Source organism: Triplophysa dalaica, chromosome 8 (genome assembly GCF_015846415.1).
Source record: "Triplophysa dalaica isolate WHDGS20190420 chromosome 8, ASM1584641v1, whole genome shotgun sequence".
Taxonomy (NCBI): Eukaryota; Metazoa; Chordata; class Actinopteri; order Cypriniformes; family Nemacheilidae; genus Triplophysa; species Triplophysa dalaica.
This window is the reverse complement of record NC_079549.1, coordinates 24,203,044-24,222,251: the sequence shown is the minus strand read 5'-3', so window position 1 is coordinate 24,222,251 and position 19,208 is coordinate 24,203,044. Positions and strand designations below refer to the sequence as shown.

The window sequence follows — 19,208 nt, the reverse complement described above, 5'->3', positions numbered from 1 at the left end:
AAAATGACCTTTGTTAGTCTGATATCTATCATTATGCCAGACAGTGTATTTATCAGGACAGGTCTAACTGCGCCCTCTTGTGGTCAAAAGAATCTCGAGAAGAATAATAATGGTTTTGAAGAAAAATTGCATTGAAGATATGCTCTAAGATTAATGTATTAGAAAAAGGAATTAATTAGACTTTGTCATTATTTATTCACCGTTCAGTACTCTGTCATTTCCTCTGTGGAATATAAACATGACTGTTATTAAAATGAGATAACAGAGTGACTGTATTTTTCCTAACAGGGCAGGAGTGTGATGTGGAACAGACAGAGTAAGGAAGCATGAGAGAGGACGCAGTTCCCTGAAGCTGAACTGGGATACTCGAGTGGAACAGACTATGAAACGCTCTCTGCCTCCTCTTTAGACTGTTTCTATCCAGAGGAACTCTGAGCTCCACCAACTGGAGGACAATCATTCCAACAGTGGCCTAGTTCTGTAACCTTCACATTCTCCTTTATCCTCAAATATAATATTCCAATATCAAACCACACACACAGATAAGAGTTAACTATATATTGAACACAGATGTTTATACAAAGTGATTTTGATTTGAGATTTTCTTCGTTTTTTCTCATACTGTACACTGAGGTCGGGGCAAGTTGTCACATTTGTTTTCAATAATTTCTATGTCAAAGTAACCCAGAATGGTTTAGAATTTTGCTTTATTTTCTTACATTTTTGCTGCGTTTTCAAGTAGACTTTTGGATTTCATATTTGACAGTTTACCAGCAGGTCCCCATTGTGACAACTTACCCCATATAATACTGTATGACAGCGTGAAACTTCCTCATCCCATTGGTTCCTGCAGCTGATGCTTATGATGGACAAACACTGAGAAAACGAATCATTTAAGCTGGTGTATTTACTCTTAAAATCATTTTTAACTTCTATAGCACAGTTTGCATTGTTTTAAAGCAGCATGCATGGCAGAAAACACAATTTAGGATAATAAACAAACAGGTAGAAAGTCTCAGAAAAATGTGGGATATAAATAACAATGCAGGAAAGAGATAAAAACAAATGGCAATGGCACCTGATACAAACACAAATATCACAGCACCATTTCTCATTGTAATGATGTAAACTAGTGTTTCTCAATCAAAGGGCCTCTACAAAATACCAAGTTGACATCAAGACGACTCTAAATTATTAAGACACAACAAGCATTTAAATAATCTAAAACAACTAGAACCGAAATAGCTTAAGATTCAAGATTCAAAGGAGCTTTATTGGCATGATAAAAGAAAATTTACATTGCCAAAGCACAAGATTAAATATAAACATGCAGAAATACAGATTAGGATAAAAAATAAGATAGAATCAAATTAAAAGTCTATAAGTAAAAATATATATATACACATCTCAATATAAACAGAAAAAGAGTTTTAATTAAAGTTCTCGATGAGGGTGATAGTGTCAGTGTGTGTGTGTTGTCCTGTCAGTGTTGTGTTGTGTTGTGCTGGTTGTTCTTTGGTCGTGGCAGGACTTGACATATCTTGCAGCAGGTTTGAGCTTCTTGACTTTTCTCCCAGTATGTATGAGATCTTGTCCTTTTGTTGAAACTGGTCAAAGTCTTTGTGTAAGTTTGTAAACTGGGGAGAATGTTTCTCTGATGTGTGTGTAGTTGTGTGTAGCTTAATATATATGATTATATTGATATGATATCATATAAGTATATATAAGTAATATATATATATATATATATATAATATATCATATTTATTTATATAAATTAACGTTTTACATTATTGATTAGATATTTTGGGTAGAAATTGTGAGTTATAAATGTATTGTTCTATATTGAGTCATCTTTGTGTACAGAAGCGCTTACTGCAGTTTTTGAATGTATTCTGTCGCCCCCTGCAGGACTGTTGTAGAAATGCTTTCAACTCACAACATAGGCAGGGCACACGTGGTTAAAGTGGTAACATTGGGATCATATAGGAACACGCAAAAACGACTTTTTCTAATATTTAAAATATGTCACGGAATGAAAATGATGAGTTCGTATGGGGCTTTAAGTATTAAACAGCGAGATTCGGATCAGATCCACGTTCTTTCTCTGCCTCGTTGATTTTGTTGCGCAATCCGTTGGAAAGGATATTGCAAAAGGAGCTTTCTCAAACATCCCAGAGACTATGGAGAAGTGTCACGACAGTCGTGCGGTTCTGAGGAAACATCCGAGTCCGCCATAGTCTGTCTGACACGAGCTGTGTGTTAATCATATGTGACTCAAACAAAGTTTGTTTGTTTTACTGAATTAAATTATGACCTGGGAACGCCGCTAACTGTAGGTAAGCTTCCCGGTTTGTTTTAAAGCGAAAGAGGTGAATGACAGAACGCGCCGTGTCGTGTTTTATGTGTTTTAAACACGCGTTTACTTACCTGTGTGTCGTTTCTGCAAATGTTCCGCACGTTTCTTCTTCTGAACGTCATTCTTTCACTGACTGGATGCGTAGTTTTACTTGATTTAAACTTCAATCTGAAGATGTTTCTGTAATAACGTCATGTTTGTTTTTTAGATACGAGAATGAGAATCAAAGCTGTGATTTATAGATTTCCAGTCAAGAACGCGCATTGTCATATGACTATTTTTACTACTATTTTCCACATTTCTGAATAAAATTAAGCAAGTCAAAAATATAAAATGGCACATATGGGAATTGGAAAATGTGAAGTGACTATGATCAGTGGGAAATGTAGTTTTTGCAGTGACTAAATAACTGAAAATCGATGTCGTGGTGCATTCTGAGATGCTTTCAATGATATTACGTTATATGAATTTTAGTTGTGGATGCTGGACATTTTAACTTTAATTTATGGCAGAATTAATCTATTTGCATAGAAGAAATGAATTAATTGTTCTATTTTATCAATTTTACAGTTAAGCAATCTGAACTTTAATGTTTTTCCGTGCAAAACCAAATTTAAACATAGAAGCATACTAGATATAGATAAAGAGTGAATTCACCCTAGATATACATTTAAATGTGTTATAAAGGCCACGAGAGACATGCATGTTTAAGCTTTTGACTGATAATGAACCATAAGTGGTCAATAAAAATGTTTCTTTTGGGAGTTTGTAGGGATCTAACGATTCACGTTGCGATTCGTTTACGATTTATTTTTAAAAAATAAATTGAGACAAATTAGGATTTAACGAATGTCCTTATATTATTTATTTAATGATGCATGTTTCTTTGTGAAAGAAAAGTAAAATATATTTTATGTCAAGTGACAAAACTAATTCCAAATCGTGTTCTAAATCATATAAAAAATGAACAATACAAAAATCTCTTCAACATAATCAAACTAAGACTTTGTCTGTGCTTTTATTGGATTCTTTTTACATTTAATAAAATATCAGCATATCCACGTTTTCCAAGTTTGCGGTAAACACAGCGGCCCCTGCTGTTCAAAACATATACTGCGAATCAAACAACATCTCAACCGGCTTGAATCGTCATATGTTATCATCGATTTTAAGAATTAGTCTGCTATAAAGACGATGTAATCTTTAATTATCTTATCTGTAAAAACATGTGTATGTCTTCTATATAAAGTTGTATTATAAGTACTGGAGATGGGTGGGTTAGTGTCACTTGAGTTTGTTTTGGATGCTGAACTTCTGAAAAGGTACTAAAAAGTGGCCAGTATGTTTATCAACACAATCTTCTGCAATCTTGACTCCTACTGATAAAAACAGAGTAAAGAAGTGCATTCCTCTCAATGTTTAAAAATAAATCTGGATGCAATATAAACAGTGAACTATTACTCTACTATTTAAAGATCATTCCACATAACAGCAGCACACACTTTGACATTTCCAATATTTACTTTGTATGTTATTTCGGACGGGTTTGTTTAGATGCAGCACTATTTTCAGCTATAAATGAATCTTTCAAAAGTGAATGCATGTTTTGGAGTGAATCCAAGGAGATGCTTGAGGCAAAATGCCAAAGACATTCAATTATGATATTTTAAATCCTTTGGGTACTTGAAATGTCTTCTGTGGTTGTGGGAACTCAGTTCGAGTGGATTCGTCTCTGTGTTCTCATTATATGGACACTGATGGCTTGTTAACTTGTGCTTCACCCTGTCAGGATATTGTTTTTTTGTGGCGTTAAAATGAATCTTCCCATGCCTTTAATGCTTTAACTTAAACTTAATGGAAGTTGTCACATCCTAAAAATGCTGCCGGTGCCCAAATCACTGAAGCTCCATTAGTGATATATGATTCAATAGATCGTTGATTGGTTTTGTTTTTCCAATTCTGAGCAGGAGATGTCAAACCAGATTGTAAGGTTTATGTGAATCAGGCCAAAACCATGATGCACGCCTATAACGACAGCAAGAATTTCACACTCCCTAGTGTAAATTAAAAACAGATCATAATTGTTGTTCATGTTGTGCTGGTTTGAGTTTGAAAGGAACAAGATGTTCAATATGATTCAAGTCGGCATGAAACGGAAGTAGCGACTTTTTTTCTGTGTCATTATTTACTGTTTTTGAATTACTTTTTCCTTGAAAAAGTAAAGTATGGGATCAATATTATTTTTTACTGTAATTTAATTACAGTTACTTCTGATGTAATTGAACTAAATAATGTGTAATATATTCAATAGTGGAAATGTCAATGTATTTTCTCACATTTGTATACTTTGATCAATTAATTAGAATCATTTATTTAGTTATTATATTATTTATTTGAATGAATAAAATAAGCCGTTTCAAGCCTATCCTTGAATCACTGAACTTATCAAGGTTGATGTAGAATATTGAATGTAACTAGTAATAAGTCATTAAATACTTTTTGGAGGGAGTCATTATTACAGTAATCTAATTACACGATTGAATATGTAATTAGTTACTAGTAGTTATTAATTACTTACCCAACACTGATCGTGACGTCTACCTGAGTGAAACGACTTCTGAAATGAGAAAGAAATGATTGGATGGTTAAAAGGTGAAAGTTTGAATGTTAGTTAGCAATCTGTCAGTCATTACAGTCCCGCCCTCGCACCATTCCTCCTCCTCACCAGAAGTGAAGAGAGGTCGTTTAGAGAAGAAGAGGAGGTTAATGTTTTGGATACACAATAAGTGCAAATGAATAACAAAAAAATATATTATTTATCCGTACACATCTTTTTTTAATTTCATTTAATTTAAATGTATAATAAATACTTCACCACTGTGTTAACAATTACAATGATCATTTTTAATTTCATGCCGATTTTATAAATGCCGAAATAATAGATTTAATAAAATAAACTAAGACATGATTTAAATTGTGTGTTTGTAGATATTGAGCAGACAATTTATCTACACAGACTTGCATTAACACCAGCAGGTGACGCTGCTGTGCTGTGATTGGCAGTCATCTGATCATGTGACTGATGTTTTACATTGAGCCAAAAACATTAGGAAATTTTGTTTAAAATATGTTGAATTGACATTTTAAAGTTTTTTTAGAAAGCTTTTAGACCCGACATTGTGCTTCTATCCAGGCTGTTAGATTTTTTAATTTGCATGAATAGACGAAACGCGTTTAAGACTAGTTCATGGTTTTAACTCTTAACAACACTGAACATAGACCAGGGTGGTACTAGAGTTCATTTCGGTTATTTACTTTTACATCCTGTTTAACTGGCGAGTGTTCTGTTTTTTTCTTTTTTAAACTGTTTTCCGTCCTCACTTCCCATTTCTTTCATGCTGATTGAAGACATTGGGTTCCCTTCTGCACCCGTGCTGCTCTTTTTAAGAACAAAAGCTGTTGTGCAAGAACGAAAATCCGTTTCAGAGCATTTTGTGCTGGCTAGTCAGCATTTTTCACATCTTGGTTTTTTATGAGAGAACGGAAGTGAGAGTGTCATGTCAAGAGTTATTTACAGATTAAAGATTGCAGAAATCTTGCAGGTTATTCAAGAATATCTGGAAAATTGTGCATTACTTAGTTAATCACACAAACAAGCTGTTTGAGCTGTCTTGTCCTGACATGTCTTTAAATAATGCTGTGTCATTGTTTTGTCACAAGATGCACGCCAGTCATGTTGGTTTTATTGAGATTACTTATATATCCTTATTTAACCAAAGTTGTAGTCCTTGTCTATGATCTGGGCGTTTAAGATTATGACATCAAATCAGACCTGTGATCAGCACTTCAATATTAGTTATTTGGTTTTATTTAAGTTACGTGTGTGTATTTATCAGAATACCATTGACCTTTGAGTTTGTGGTTAAAACACTGTTCACTTCCAGTAAATCTGAGGTTCAAAGATCATTGAAATAAGACCAACAGCGTCGTTAAACTGGGCGTTCTTCTATTTTAATCCATATTTAATTATTGTTTAGAAGTTTCAATCGGCAAGGAAATTACAGTAGTTGTAATAATGTATTTATTTTGATTGTGTTTCGAATGTTTTTTCTTTACAGATATGGGTTGGCTGCCCCTCATTTTCCTGCTCTTGTTTTTTTGGGCTGCTCGGGGTGCTGTGATATCAAAAGAACCTTCGGTTTTAGGTACAAGTGAATTTGTGAATATACATGCAATAAAACAAATGCTCCTTTAAGATGTTTTATTAACCAAGTTAAATACATTATACCCCATTTGTAGTTCAAAGTATCCACTGTTAGTTTTTAATATAGTTTATAAGTGAAAACTATTGTTGCTTGGTTGTGTTCTGACGGGCCGTCTCTCTCACACAGACTCTTGCAGAGACTTCGATACGGCGTTTGAGCGAGTTTTCGCAGTTCCAGGGGAAGCCGCGGTCTTACACTGCACGTTGGACATCCATCAATTCTTTAATCCTGCAAACACCTCTTACAACATAACATGGTACGATAAGAGAACGGGCTCTGAGGTCACACGGCTGGATCATGATGTCATATTGCGGGACGAGGCACTGTGGTTCATCAACATCACCAGGGAGCACAAAGGGCACTACGCTTGTGTCATCAGGTACGGACAGAGGAGTCTCCTCTTGTTTGATGGTCATGTTTCATTTGTCATGACCAATCTCTGCAGGGCATCATCTTGGCAGTGGAAAGGTGTGTGGAACTGTCAGCCGGAGCTTTATGAAAACCATGATTTTCTTATGAATGCCACCGTGGCATTACTCATGGTTGGAATAAGGTGTAGATCAAAGCGATAGAAGATGTTGGGGAGAACCCGTAGCTTTTTGTCTGTGGGTGGGGGAGTTCAGTAGAGTGGAAGTGTCAAATCACTTTTGAGTGAAGTAACTTTATCTCAAAAGAGCTTTAGCAGAGAGCGCTCTTAAAATTAAAGGTGTTATAGAAGGTTCGTCGATGCCATAGAAGAATGGAAAAATTCTTCATCGGAAGAATTTTTCCGTTCGGAAAAATCTGAAATGGGATTATAAAAAGGTCAAATGAGATGGTTTGAAAAACCTCTTTGACTAAATCTCCTCTTTGCTCCGCCTCTCTGAAACGCGCAGATTTTTTAAAAAGCTAATGGCTCTGAAAAGCGAGGTGTGCTCTTAACCAGTGTGCAGTGATTGGTGGAATACTGCCTTTGTCAAAAAATTACATGTTCGAGTTAGAAAGTTTGCCTACTAATGGTTTGAGAGGAACACATCACTTTCAACCAAACAAACATAACTAGCCAATCAGAATTACAATGGGGCGGGTCTTGGATGTCGGAGTGAGACGTCACGTTAAAGAATGCATTAGCAAGCGAACAGTCGGCAGAATCGAGAGTAAGTTTATAAAGCAAAAGCGGAGGGCAGCTTTTAAGCCCATTATGACAATTATGACATACACAAATTGGAGACTGTGACATAAAAATCGCTAACTTTCTGTTGTATTGACAAATCATCTTATCACACCACCTCTTCCACTTCTGCAATGATCTATCGAGGATCGCTTTCTAAGTGTCTTAATATTTTTCAAACTTCTTCACAGCTTATGGCACATATCTCACAGTTAAGTCATAAACGTGGTCGTTTTTGTCTGAAGTGAGCGTAAAAAGTTGAGAAAGAAAACTGATGTTGAGACAATAGTAAAAACATTCCTGCTATGCTATGTGGTTGATATGACTCAAACACATGAAAAGAGAAGCACTCACTGCTGACTCTGTAACTTTTGTAGCTTTATTAGAAATTTATTTTGTTTTGGTTTCACAGTTGGTTGTGCAAAATAGGAGTTTGAAAATGGAAAAAAAGTTTGCCTCCACTAATCATTATTAAAAAAAACGGTGATCACTTTTGCTTTTTTGAGGTTAACCCTCTTTTGACCTATACATTGTTTAGTACAAAATTCATCATAGATCTTTATTTTGCTCTCAAAATGCCACCATCAATAGGCCAGAAAATGTGAGTCTTATTTGTTTGCTTATTATAAAGTAGGATTTTTATTATGATGAATTTGGTTGAGTTTGGTATGTTAAGCTATGTTTTTGTATGCCATAATTGCATAAAACTATGGTTTTGTGGGTTATAATTTTGCCCCACTTCTTTCGAGTCATTCTGTGATCCATACACACACCAACGGTTTAAGAAACGTCTGTCTGAGAAGCTCAAAAACGCCATGTTACTAGTTAGTTTCAAGGGAAATAATGTTTAAATAATGTTCTTTTTTGTCTGACAAATAACCCTGCGTATGTGATTTACTATCTTAACTCTGCAAAAAGAAAGTTCAGGCTCAGGATTTGTTTTGCTTTAACCCCTGCTTTCTGTTGCATGTTCTTTGTGGCGAAAAAAGGTTCTTATATAAAAAATATAAAACATTAAGAAAGAGATTTTTTTTGACTGGATGGTTCTTTGTGGAACCAAAAATGTTTCTTCTATGGCATTGCTGTGAACAACACTTTAAGCACCCTTTTTTTAATAATCAAATACAGTAATATTACCGTTTACTTATCAAGACGTAAACCATAAAGATAGTAATTATAAATTACATAATATTTACTTAGAGCGTGACGTCCGTGGTTTTTATTTCAAGTTGAAATGTGACGTCGTGCACATGTTTTCTTGTGATTCTTTGTTCTGCTGCACCTGTCCTGTCTGTTGACCTGTGATATAAATGAATGGAAAGATTAACAGGAAGGGTAAACTGTGTACGTTTCCAGGATGGTGCGATAAGGGACAGCTAATGAATCAAGGTTGTTTGTTTGGTGGTGACCTTTAAACAGTCTGCCCTCTCAATTACACCTCCTCAACATTTACAAGAGCGTTGGTTGCCGAAAGGTTTTGATCAAGAGAAACGGTTAAAGGGGTTTACCAACAATTTCTGGTCCTGTCAAGTTAGTGGTTTGGGCTTTTTTCCTGTTTCAGTATGTAAGGAAAAAATGACAATGAATCGAAAATGTGTTTACTATCATGGGAATAGGAAAAATAACAGAATGAAAATTCGTTTGATTTATTGAAACTGAGAAGTCACGTTATATCTCACTTCAAAATCATTTTAATCACAATATTGGGCTCTTAAAAAACGTCCTCTCCACATAAACCAGAGCTCAGACTGTCAGCAGGGGGCAGCAGAAGTCCCACCGTGACCTGTGTGTTGATCTGATTGTATTCTGTCCATGACCCCTGACCCTCAGGGGGTCATGACTCATTAGCAAATTAAATGATGGTTAGATGAAGAGTTTGGTTTCAAACTTAAATTTTTCAAAAATTATGTTTTTTTTTTTGTTTTTAATCGTGTAATTTAGTTGTATGTTTTGAGTTATTATGGCTTAAATCAAAACCAACTGCATTTTAATTGATGTTAATTAGAATGCACGATAAAAACATTTTTAAACCTCATTTTGGAACCAAACTCTTCATATTATGTAGCAATAATTTAAAGCACATTGTGAAAATATAACCTTGAGTTTATCTCAAATATTGACTTGCCAAAGCTTGAAATCACAGAGAAATTAATGAATGAAATCAAATATGATCTATTTGCATGATTGTCTGATATTTTTCATGGCGTCCATCCAAACTTTTTTCTCTCTTGTCACGTCTCGACAGAACTGAACAGGAGTGCTTCAAACAGGCGACGGTGTTGATGGTGAATGAGATGGCAGACAACTGCATGCGAGAGCAAAAGGCAATTCAGAAAATCAACGCTCATGTGAACGGTATTCTCGCCTGTCCTCTGAGGAGTTATCTCAAAAGTGTGGATGATGCTTCCATCCATTGGTACAAGGTAAAAGACACCACAAACTTAAGTAGAAATATACAGATAACTTCCCATTGTGATATTTTTGGTGACCTTCTGCTATAATTTCCCCGTCATGGCTCGGTGCACAGCTCCAAATCTCTTTTCTGTTTCTCAGAACTGTGAAGAGATTCAAGAAGATGAGAAGTTTGTGCCCATGAAGGACATGCTGCTGATCAGAAAAGCACGTTTTGAAGATGCCGGCTTTTACACCTGCAAGATGACGTTTAGTTTGGATGACGCTGTCGGTGAAATGTCTGAAACTCTGGAGTGTGAAGTTGACGGTGAGGTTTTACTCCGCAATACACTGAACACCTCCTGCAGTCTGAACTGAAAAATCAAGATCTGTAAAGATAAAGATCAGACACGTGCGGTTTACACTTGATGTTTGTCTCAAATCATGTTATCATCAGGAAATGAAAAAGGAAGTCATTTTAATATGTGTGTTTATGATTTACAGATGAATATTCAATGAAACCCCGAATGGTCGAGCCGGTTAATGACGTCATGAAAGTGTCCAGCGGTGAGTTTCACTTTTGATTTTTATGTCTTGTTTTCTGCTTATTAAGCTAATTAAAGGAGAAGTTCACTTCCAAAATAAATGTTGATGATCATTTACTCAACCCCATGTCATCCAAGATGTTTATGTATTTGTTTCTTTAGTGGAAAAGAAATGAAGATTTTTGATGAAAACATTCAGGGATTTTTCTCCATATAGTGACTTCAATGGACTCTAAACGATTGAAGGTCAAAATGACAGTTTCAGTGCAGCTTGAAAGGACTTTAAACCATACCAGATGATGAATAAAGGTCTTATCTAGAGAAACCATTGCTCATTTTCAAAAAAAAAGTGAACAAATGCTGGCCTTGCTCTGTTCTGCAATGCGTGTTCATGACTTCACGTAATACGTAATTGTGAGAATCTGGATTTCGTCCGGTCCTCCACAAATACTGCATCTGTGTTTATTCCAATATTCATCATATGTATTCTTATTATTCACTTCTATTAATAATATTTGCTCCTTACTTTCTTGTTGTTTAACCTCGTTGAAAGTTGTATTATGTCTTATGCTGTCTTATGTTGATATAAGCATCTGTTGTTCTCCATACCAAGGTTCCTAATGATGCCTATGGACAATTGTTCTGTTATTGTAATATTAAATATGTAATCATATCTGATTGTTCAGGAGGAAAGACTAAACAGAAAGTCTGGTGATTTTCCACTGTTTTGGTGGTTTTATATGACGCCTCCTGATGCAAACTTATAAGTATTAGTCCTAAAATAATAAACTTTGGACTCTGATTGAACAAGCACTTGTGTCTGTGTCAAACTTTGTCTCCAGGCCTGAAACTCTGTGTGTTCCGTCGACTAGACTCTTCAACCGTAGAATATTGTTAGACAAGGGGACATAAGAAGTTTACATTATTTCAGTAATTACGTTGAAAACTTGCGCCTTCAACTTGTAAACACTGACTCGGTTCTTCCGCCTAGACCAAGCGTGACCTTTTCAACTTAATTATGTATTTTGTGAAGTCATGAACGCGCATCGCAGAACACAGCAAGGCGAGCATTTGAGTATATAAAGCATATACATGATTTTTTTTAATGATCGTTTCTCTAGATAAGATCTTCATTCATGGTCTGGTATGGTTGAAAGCCCATTAAAGCTGCACTGAAACTGTGATCTTGACCTTCAACCATTTGGAGTCCATTGAAGTCACTATATGGAGAAAAATCCTGGAATGTTTTCATCAAAAACCTTCATTTCATTTCAACATAAGAATTCAATAATAACATCTTGGATGACATGAGCGTGAGTAAATGATCATGAAAATGACATTGAGAGCGATCTACTCCTTTAAGAACATTAATTTATTTTCACAGTTTTGAGGTCCAGCTGGAGTAGTAGTCGTTCATGTCTCATTACACTCTTTAAACAAAGGCTCTTTAAAAAGTTCATCGATGCCACAGAAGAACCTTTTGGTTCCATAAAGAACCTTTAACATCTGAAGAACCTTTGATTTTCACAAAAAAGGTTCTTCAGATTGTAAAAGGTAAGAAAGCGATGGTTCTTTTCAGGTTAAAAGCAAAGTAACCGTTACATGTTTGTGTAAAACAAAAACTGATGAAATACCTCTGTTGATAACATCGTGTCTTGTGTTCAAAAAAATGATATGACTGTCACTTTTTAAATGCAGTGGTCAATGTCAAATGTTTCACAATGTGTATGATCAATGTGAAAATCTTATAAACACAAGCTGTGTGTGTTTGTGAATATCTGTCAGGTTCATCGTGCAGGAAACAGTGTCGGGTTTTCGTGCCGGGGAAGGGTATTCATTTGGTTGAAGTGCTCTGGAAAGTGACTTTGGATTCCGAGGAGAACTTCGTCTCTCTGGACGTCTCAGATCGAATACATCAGACGCCCCTCGAGTGAGTACTGGATTTAGTCACAGCCAAACACCTGTCGAGTACCTGAGAGGGTTGTTTGGACCGTCAAAGACTGACAAATAATCTGGTGATCAGCAAGTGCACTTTTATTGTTAGTCTTGCCCAATTGATCTATAGATCATTTCTGAAGTATTTTAAGTGTTAGGACAGAGATTTAATATTGTTTTTAATAAACTGCTTTATTGGATATAGGGCTATCACGATATCAGATTTTTCACGACCCGGTTATTAGCCCTGTGACGTTATATATCACGGTTCGCGTTAATTATACCTCAAATCGCAAAGTTTTCGATTCTTTGTTTTATTCACAGCTCTTCCGTGAACTACGGCTCTTTGATCAGTAGGAAGTACTGCTCAATCTAAAATCAAAACAAGAATGAGTCGTTTAGAATGTGAATTTGAAACGGCAACACTCGCCGAAAATGAACATGCCAGATAAGGTTTGAAAGACAGCGATTGAATAAGACCATTGGCATTTCCTGGAACTTTGTGTCCGTGCGTTCCAAATGGGATATATCGCCCTCCAAAAGGACCTTCGGAGTGAAAACAATCATGGCCGCCGTATTGAAGGGTCGTTCCAAACCGAAGTGATCATAAATGGCCACTTCAAAGGGCCCTTCGGGATGAAGGATTTAGAAGGGTACAACTGATGGACACTTCGCGGCCACATGATTTGTGTGCCGCGACGGCACCTCCTTACGGACACTGAATGATGACGCAGAAGGGCACTTCAAGAAACAGTCGTTTTGGTCCCCTACACCATTCAACCCTTTAAAGGGCGTAGGGGTGATCCCTTCAAAATGGAACGGAGGGTGTTTAAATCTTACTTCTTCTTTGTCCCATATTTGGAGTTTCTGCACGAGAGCGCCTTCTGGCTTTCAAATGTGCCGGCATTTGACCATAATTCATTGAGAAACTGAGCATTAAAAATTGCACGGTATACCATCCCAGCCGTGCCGGTTATCGTGGTCTGGTGGCGGTATTGTCGTGGTATATTTTCCTTTTATGATGCTATCTTTATTTTTGTGTGTGTCTGATTTGTCTTCAATCCCACTCGATTTGACCCACTTCGAATACAAATGTTGGGAGGCAGAAAGAGAGTTTGTAAACATTGTGACTCAAGAAATGTAAAAAAAATGCAAACAATTTAATTAAGATATGTTTAATATTATCAAATGTAGAATTGAAGAATTATCGTTATGTGTAGAATTATCGACACAATATTGACACGGTTGTTGCCCATGACTGTACATTGTAGTGCTGAAAATAATTAGGATAGTTAAGATAAGTCATTGAGATCATTTTATGAGGAACAATGTAAAATTCCGGCCCAAAAATCATCAAGAGTTAAAAAAAATGTTAGAAATACAAGTTTTCTATATGATATTCCCTAGCTGACATAAAACATTTGTAATTCAGAACTGCACGGATTGTGATGTCTGGATTCTCAGTAAGTGAAAATGTTTGTTTCTGTGGCAGTGAAAGCAGCGCAGACGATGGCGTGTGGATGGTGCGCACGCTGTGGCTGACTGAGGTGTTCGAGGAAGATTTTAATCAAATCTTCACCTGCATGGTGTCAAGCGCCCGTGGTCATCCCACTGGCCAGTTTATACTCCTGCCCACAGGTATTTTATAAGCATTTTAATTCTTCCAAAGGCCTTTGTAGGTCTTCTGAAAGTTTCTCCAAGAAAAATAACACCCTGTTGTTGTTTGTCATAAACAGATCCGAACCTTCTCCTGCCTCTGGTTCTTGTCCTGGGTTCAGTGGCGTTTCTCTTCATGACGGGCGTTCTTCTCTGCACTTTATTTAAGGTGGAGCTGACCTTGTGGGTCCGGAACATGTTTCCATTCTTCTACAAAACCACAGGTGTTGAAATAAACAGGAAACATCTTGTACACTTACTCTTACAGAAGCACAGTTTCTTAGAAATGGCTGACATAATTTCAACTCTTCAGCTGCTTACAGCATTATTGCGAGCGTTTCAGGCTTATATACAATAGTGCTGTTATCGAGATGATACTATCGGAAAACACTCGCTCCAGTTGGTAGTGTGTGTATGTTTAGTGTTGTTTGTTGTCAGGAAACAACAAGTGTGTGTCTGTTGAATGTGGCATTTTTTTTCTCTAAATCATTTCACCACATTGGGGTTTTCCATTTCTTGCCCTAGCTGGTACAATAAAAGAAACTTCATTCCCAGAACTTCATATCTACCACCTCAACCACCTCATATGTAATAATATCATTCTTTATAAAGAGGATGTTGCACTATATTGCAAAAACTTACTTAAAACCTGCGTCAAGTGGTTCCACGCAAAATATAAAGTAATTTGAACAAATAACACTTTAGTTGTACAAACAGAATAAATGTAAGTAATGTTGACAAAACCTTCTTGAGTAAATCCAAACAATTCCGATTTTGCCAGTAATTTTAAGTTAATTAAACACAATATTAATCCTTCTCAATAGTACTTTGTTATCGTACACAAATTATATACAGACATGTTGCACGTAAATCGAAACACAATGATCAAATCAGATGAGAGGCATCTCAGCAATGGCATTAGCCCATTTAAAGCGGCCCTAACACAGTTTCTGCCAATATCATATTAGTCTTGAATACCTATAAAGTATTATTGCACACGTCATATCTTCGAAGATTATTTAGTTTGATCACATTTATAAACGATAGATAGAGCTGTAAGATTACTTCCAAAAACATAATGCGCGTGCGGGGGGGAGGGGTAGACTGAACTAAACTGCATTGTCAACAAAACACAGACATCAGTTTCACTCACCCCATGCGATTCATGTCCGGCATCTTTTAGCGCTGGAACGGCTCCATATATCAGTATCAAACAATCTCCAAATCCAGCGTTATATCCACCGATTATATAACATTTATCACCCAAATGCAGTGCATCCTTCTCCTGCTCTCCATGCTGCCCCGTGGGTGTGCCGCATACTTTTCTTGTTTTTTGTCAAATTGACCATGTTAAGCATGAGAAGATGGCATGTTTAACATTGTAAAGAAGTCAGAATGCATGACACATCGTTGCAGCACCCCTTTAAAGGCGCACTTTTTGATTAACAGCGGCCACTAGCGTTGTATTATATATTTGTGTCCTAAAATCACCCACGAGGAGGTTGCTTTGATTCAGATCAGTATGTGAGTAACATACTAACATAAAAAAAACATAAAACTTTAAAATACAACAAACTCTTTTAAACCTCAAAGATAAATGAACATTGAGCACAAACAAGTCTTTTTCTTTACTGAAAAACTTAAAACAACAGTAAATTTCAAAATGTACTGCCTAAATGCAGTCTTTTGCGAAGTATGCTGGGAACTGAAAATCCCCCTCAACCAGTCGTGTTGAATTATCTTGTCTATTTTAAGTAAACTCGACAGTAGGTCCAATATTATAATGTTTTGCATTCAACTCAACAATGTTAAGTCGACCAGTCAAACACTTGTTAAGTAAAGCTGACAGATCTCAATTTTTAGTATAAATAACATTGTTAACTTACGTTAATTCAGTTACTTGCGTTCTTTATGTACTGTGAACAAGGATGGGTTTAGTAAAACTAACAGCAGCGGCAGTTAATTTTTTTTGAGTCTGATGATTTACATTACAAATGTTGGATGTGTTTTAATATGTTTTGATGCGCAGCATGTAAATGTGGTTTGTTTGTTTTGTCCAGATGGTGACGGTAAGCAGTTTGATGCGTACATTGCCTATCCAAGAGTTCTGGAAGGCTCCAGCGAAATGGCCGAGATGTTTGCTATGATGACTTTACCTCAGGTCTTGGAGGGACAATATGGTTATAAACTTTTCATTCTCGGCCGGGACAGTCTCCCAGGAGAAGGTAAACTCCTCTCACAAGCCGTAAATACAACTGTATCTTGATACAAAATGTATCTTTATTCTTTTACATTTTGAATGGTTTTTTAAACATTTATGGTTTTGTTCTGTAATTGCTCAAAATGGGAATTATTTTTAAACAATCGTTTTCTTTCAATCAGAGGAACAGTTTAAACCAAGCTGTCCAAGTTAAAATAAAAACAGAAAGTTAGTTCAGAATTGAAATCAACGTTGAGTTAGTTCATAGTAATGCATTCCACATCATGTTACCAACTCCTGCTGCGTTCCTCACTTCTCAAATCTGATGCTTTGTCAAGTTTTTGTGCTATAATGCCTCAAAATACAGCCCTACATAGGCAGCTTACTATGGTTTTGAAACGGGGCCTGTATTTGAACCTATGGCAAGCTGAATTAGCCTTTAATCATTCTCAGGATATTCATTTTTGATATCAACATAAAAAAAATTACTAGTAACAATTACTATTTTGATATCAAGAATTCACATTTTTACCAGTGGAAATCTGATTACTGATATCAAAAATAGTAATCAACAAAGATGTCATCACTCGCCGAAATGTGTATTCTTGATATCAAAAATTGAATTTCAACTAGTAAAAAAAATTATTCTTGATAAAAATATCAACTTACTAGTTTAATATCAGGAAAGGCTGCCATTGAATTTCAGATGTAAATAATTCATTTCTTACATGTTAAAAATCTTATTTCAGATATCTGAAATGCAATTCTTACTAGTAAAAAACATAATTTTGGTATCAATAATTGTTTGGTTACTAGTGATAATGTCTATTCTTGATAATAACAATTTAATTACTAATTTTACTATTTACTATCTTTTTATTAATTATTGTTGGGCATTTCAACTAGTGAAAATTGATATCAAGAATCATAACTTTACTAGTAAAAATGTAATTGTTTATATAAAAAATTACTATCCTAAGAATGATTAAAAGGTAATTCGGCTTGCCATATGAACCCACCATTCAACGCTTTAATTATTTTCGTTTCTCTTCAGCTGTGGTGGATGTCGTTGAAGACGCTCTGAAGGGCTGTCGCAGACTCCTGCTGCTCTACACGGCATCTTCTCTCTGCAGTCCGGAGGCGCAGGAATGGGCCGAACAGCAGGCGGGTCTATACCGAGCCCTGGTGGAGAATGCCATTAAAATAGTGCTACTAGAGATGGAGGAAATCCAGGATCCGCGGAGGCTTCCCGAGAGCGTTCGTCTCATCCGGGAGAAACAGGGAGCGCTGCAGGCCTGGAAAAGAAGGAAGAGGTGGATGTGCTGCGACGGGACATCGGAGGAACGCGTGACCTCTCTCGATCCCACTGAACGCTTCTGGAGGGGGGTGCGCTATCACATGCCCATCCGAGGAAAAGCTACAAAGAGAAACGTTTGGTTTAGTTTGTAGATCTGGAGGTCACAGAAACTTTCGTGTGAACTGTTGATGGCAACGGTGACGGGACACTTGGCCTGCTTTCCAGACTTCTGTCGGGGAGAAAAATAAATTCAGAGCGCTTTGAATCAAATCAGCTCGACTCTGAAATGAATCGCAAACATTTCAATTATTCTTTTGAATAAAGCTTTGAAGTTCTGATAAAAAGAAGGACTGCGTACTTAAGACTTATACAACACAGGATTTGTCAAATACAGTGTCAGATACAATGTTTTGCATTAATGGGCAATATTTACCCTCTGGATATAATTTTAGGAGCATTTCTTTACCCATTTGTTCAAAAACTGTCTTTTTTGGTTTAATGGTTTAATCCCTCAATCAGTTTTTAATATCAATCAACTCTTGTGTTGTGTGATTGTGCAATGTGGCCTAAAATAGAATGTTAAGGATGAATCAGAAATAAAATGCTGCAGGTCTGTGCCCACTTCAGTTTTGGGGGATTTTACCACTTTTTGTTGCTTTTTTCTCTCAGTCGCTTGCCACTTTGTTGCTAGACTCGTGTTCTTTGCTTCACTAATTATTTGAAGTGTTTAAATTAATTTCACATAAAATGTTAATGCAAACAATAAGTGTTTGTTTGTTAAATGCTCGTAGCTAAGTAAACATGGAACAGCATTGTATGAAAATCAGTTGTAGGTAGATATTTCATAGAGAAACGCTGTTGTCCAGCCTGATCGGTGTTTGAGAATGATCATTATTTTGCAGTTCTGTGCCGCTTGAGGTAAATGACACTCTTCACCTTTAAAATCAACATGAGAAGATATTTAGAAAAGAACAGAGACCACAAACATTGACCCACATCATTTCTGCAGGTTTCATATCCGTGCCGTTCATCCTGTGTATCTTTCTGTAGGTGTTTTTGTGCTGACACAGACTGTAGGTATCTGCAGCTTTTTGGCATACACTCCATACTTTTATAAATATACATTTACTTGAGTCCAAAAGTAGAACATAATTAAGGTTTTTTATTGGATCATTCTGCAAAGAACATCTCAACCAAAACCTCTTGTTTAAGTAAAAGTTTAACTGAAAAAAGAAAAAACTGCACATTTGTAATCCAAATAAGCAGGGCCGGACTTACCCATTAGGCAAAGACAGGCATTCGCCTGGGGCCCGAGCTACAAGGGGCCTCCAAAAGGAAGGGGCGGATTTCACCAACAAGCCTTGTCAGCAGACACGGAGAGCCCCAAGTAATCATCTTAATAGTCGGGAT

The 19,208-nt window shown here is 36.4% G+C and overlaps 1 protein-coding gene across 1 annotated transcript; it reads left to right on the top strand.

Moving 5' to 3' along the window:
- The first annotated feature begins 1,964 nt into the window (after window positions 1–1,964).
- Window positions 1,965–18,424, top strand: zmp:0000000936 (interleukin-1 receptor type 1). Its single transcript, XM_056754816.1, has 11 exons — window positions 1,965–2,339; window positions 6,478–6,564; window positions 6,751–7,003; window positions 10,020–10,197; window positions 10,328–10,493; window positions 10,670–10,732; window positions 12,496–12,640; window positions 14,138–14,283; window positions 14,382–14,525; window positions 16,362–16,526; window positions 17,556–18,424. The coding sequence occupies exons 2-11, from the start codon at window positions 6,480–6,482 to the stop codon at window positions 17,948–17,950; spliced, it is 1,740 nt and encodes a 579-aa protein (XP_056610794.1). The 5' UTR covers window positions 1,965–2,339; window positions 6,478–6,479; the 3' UTR covers window positions 17,951–18,424.
- The last annotated feature ends 784 nt before the right edge of the window (window positions 18,425–19,208 follow it).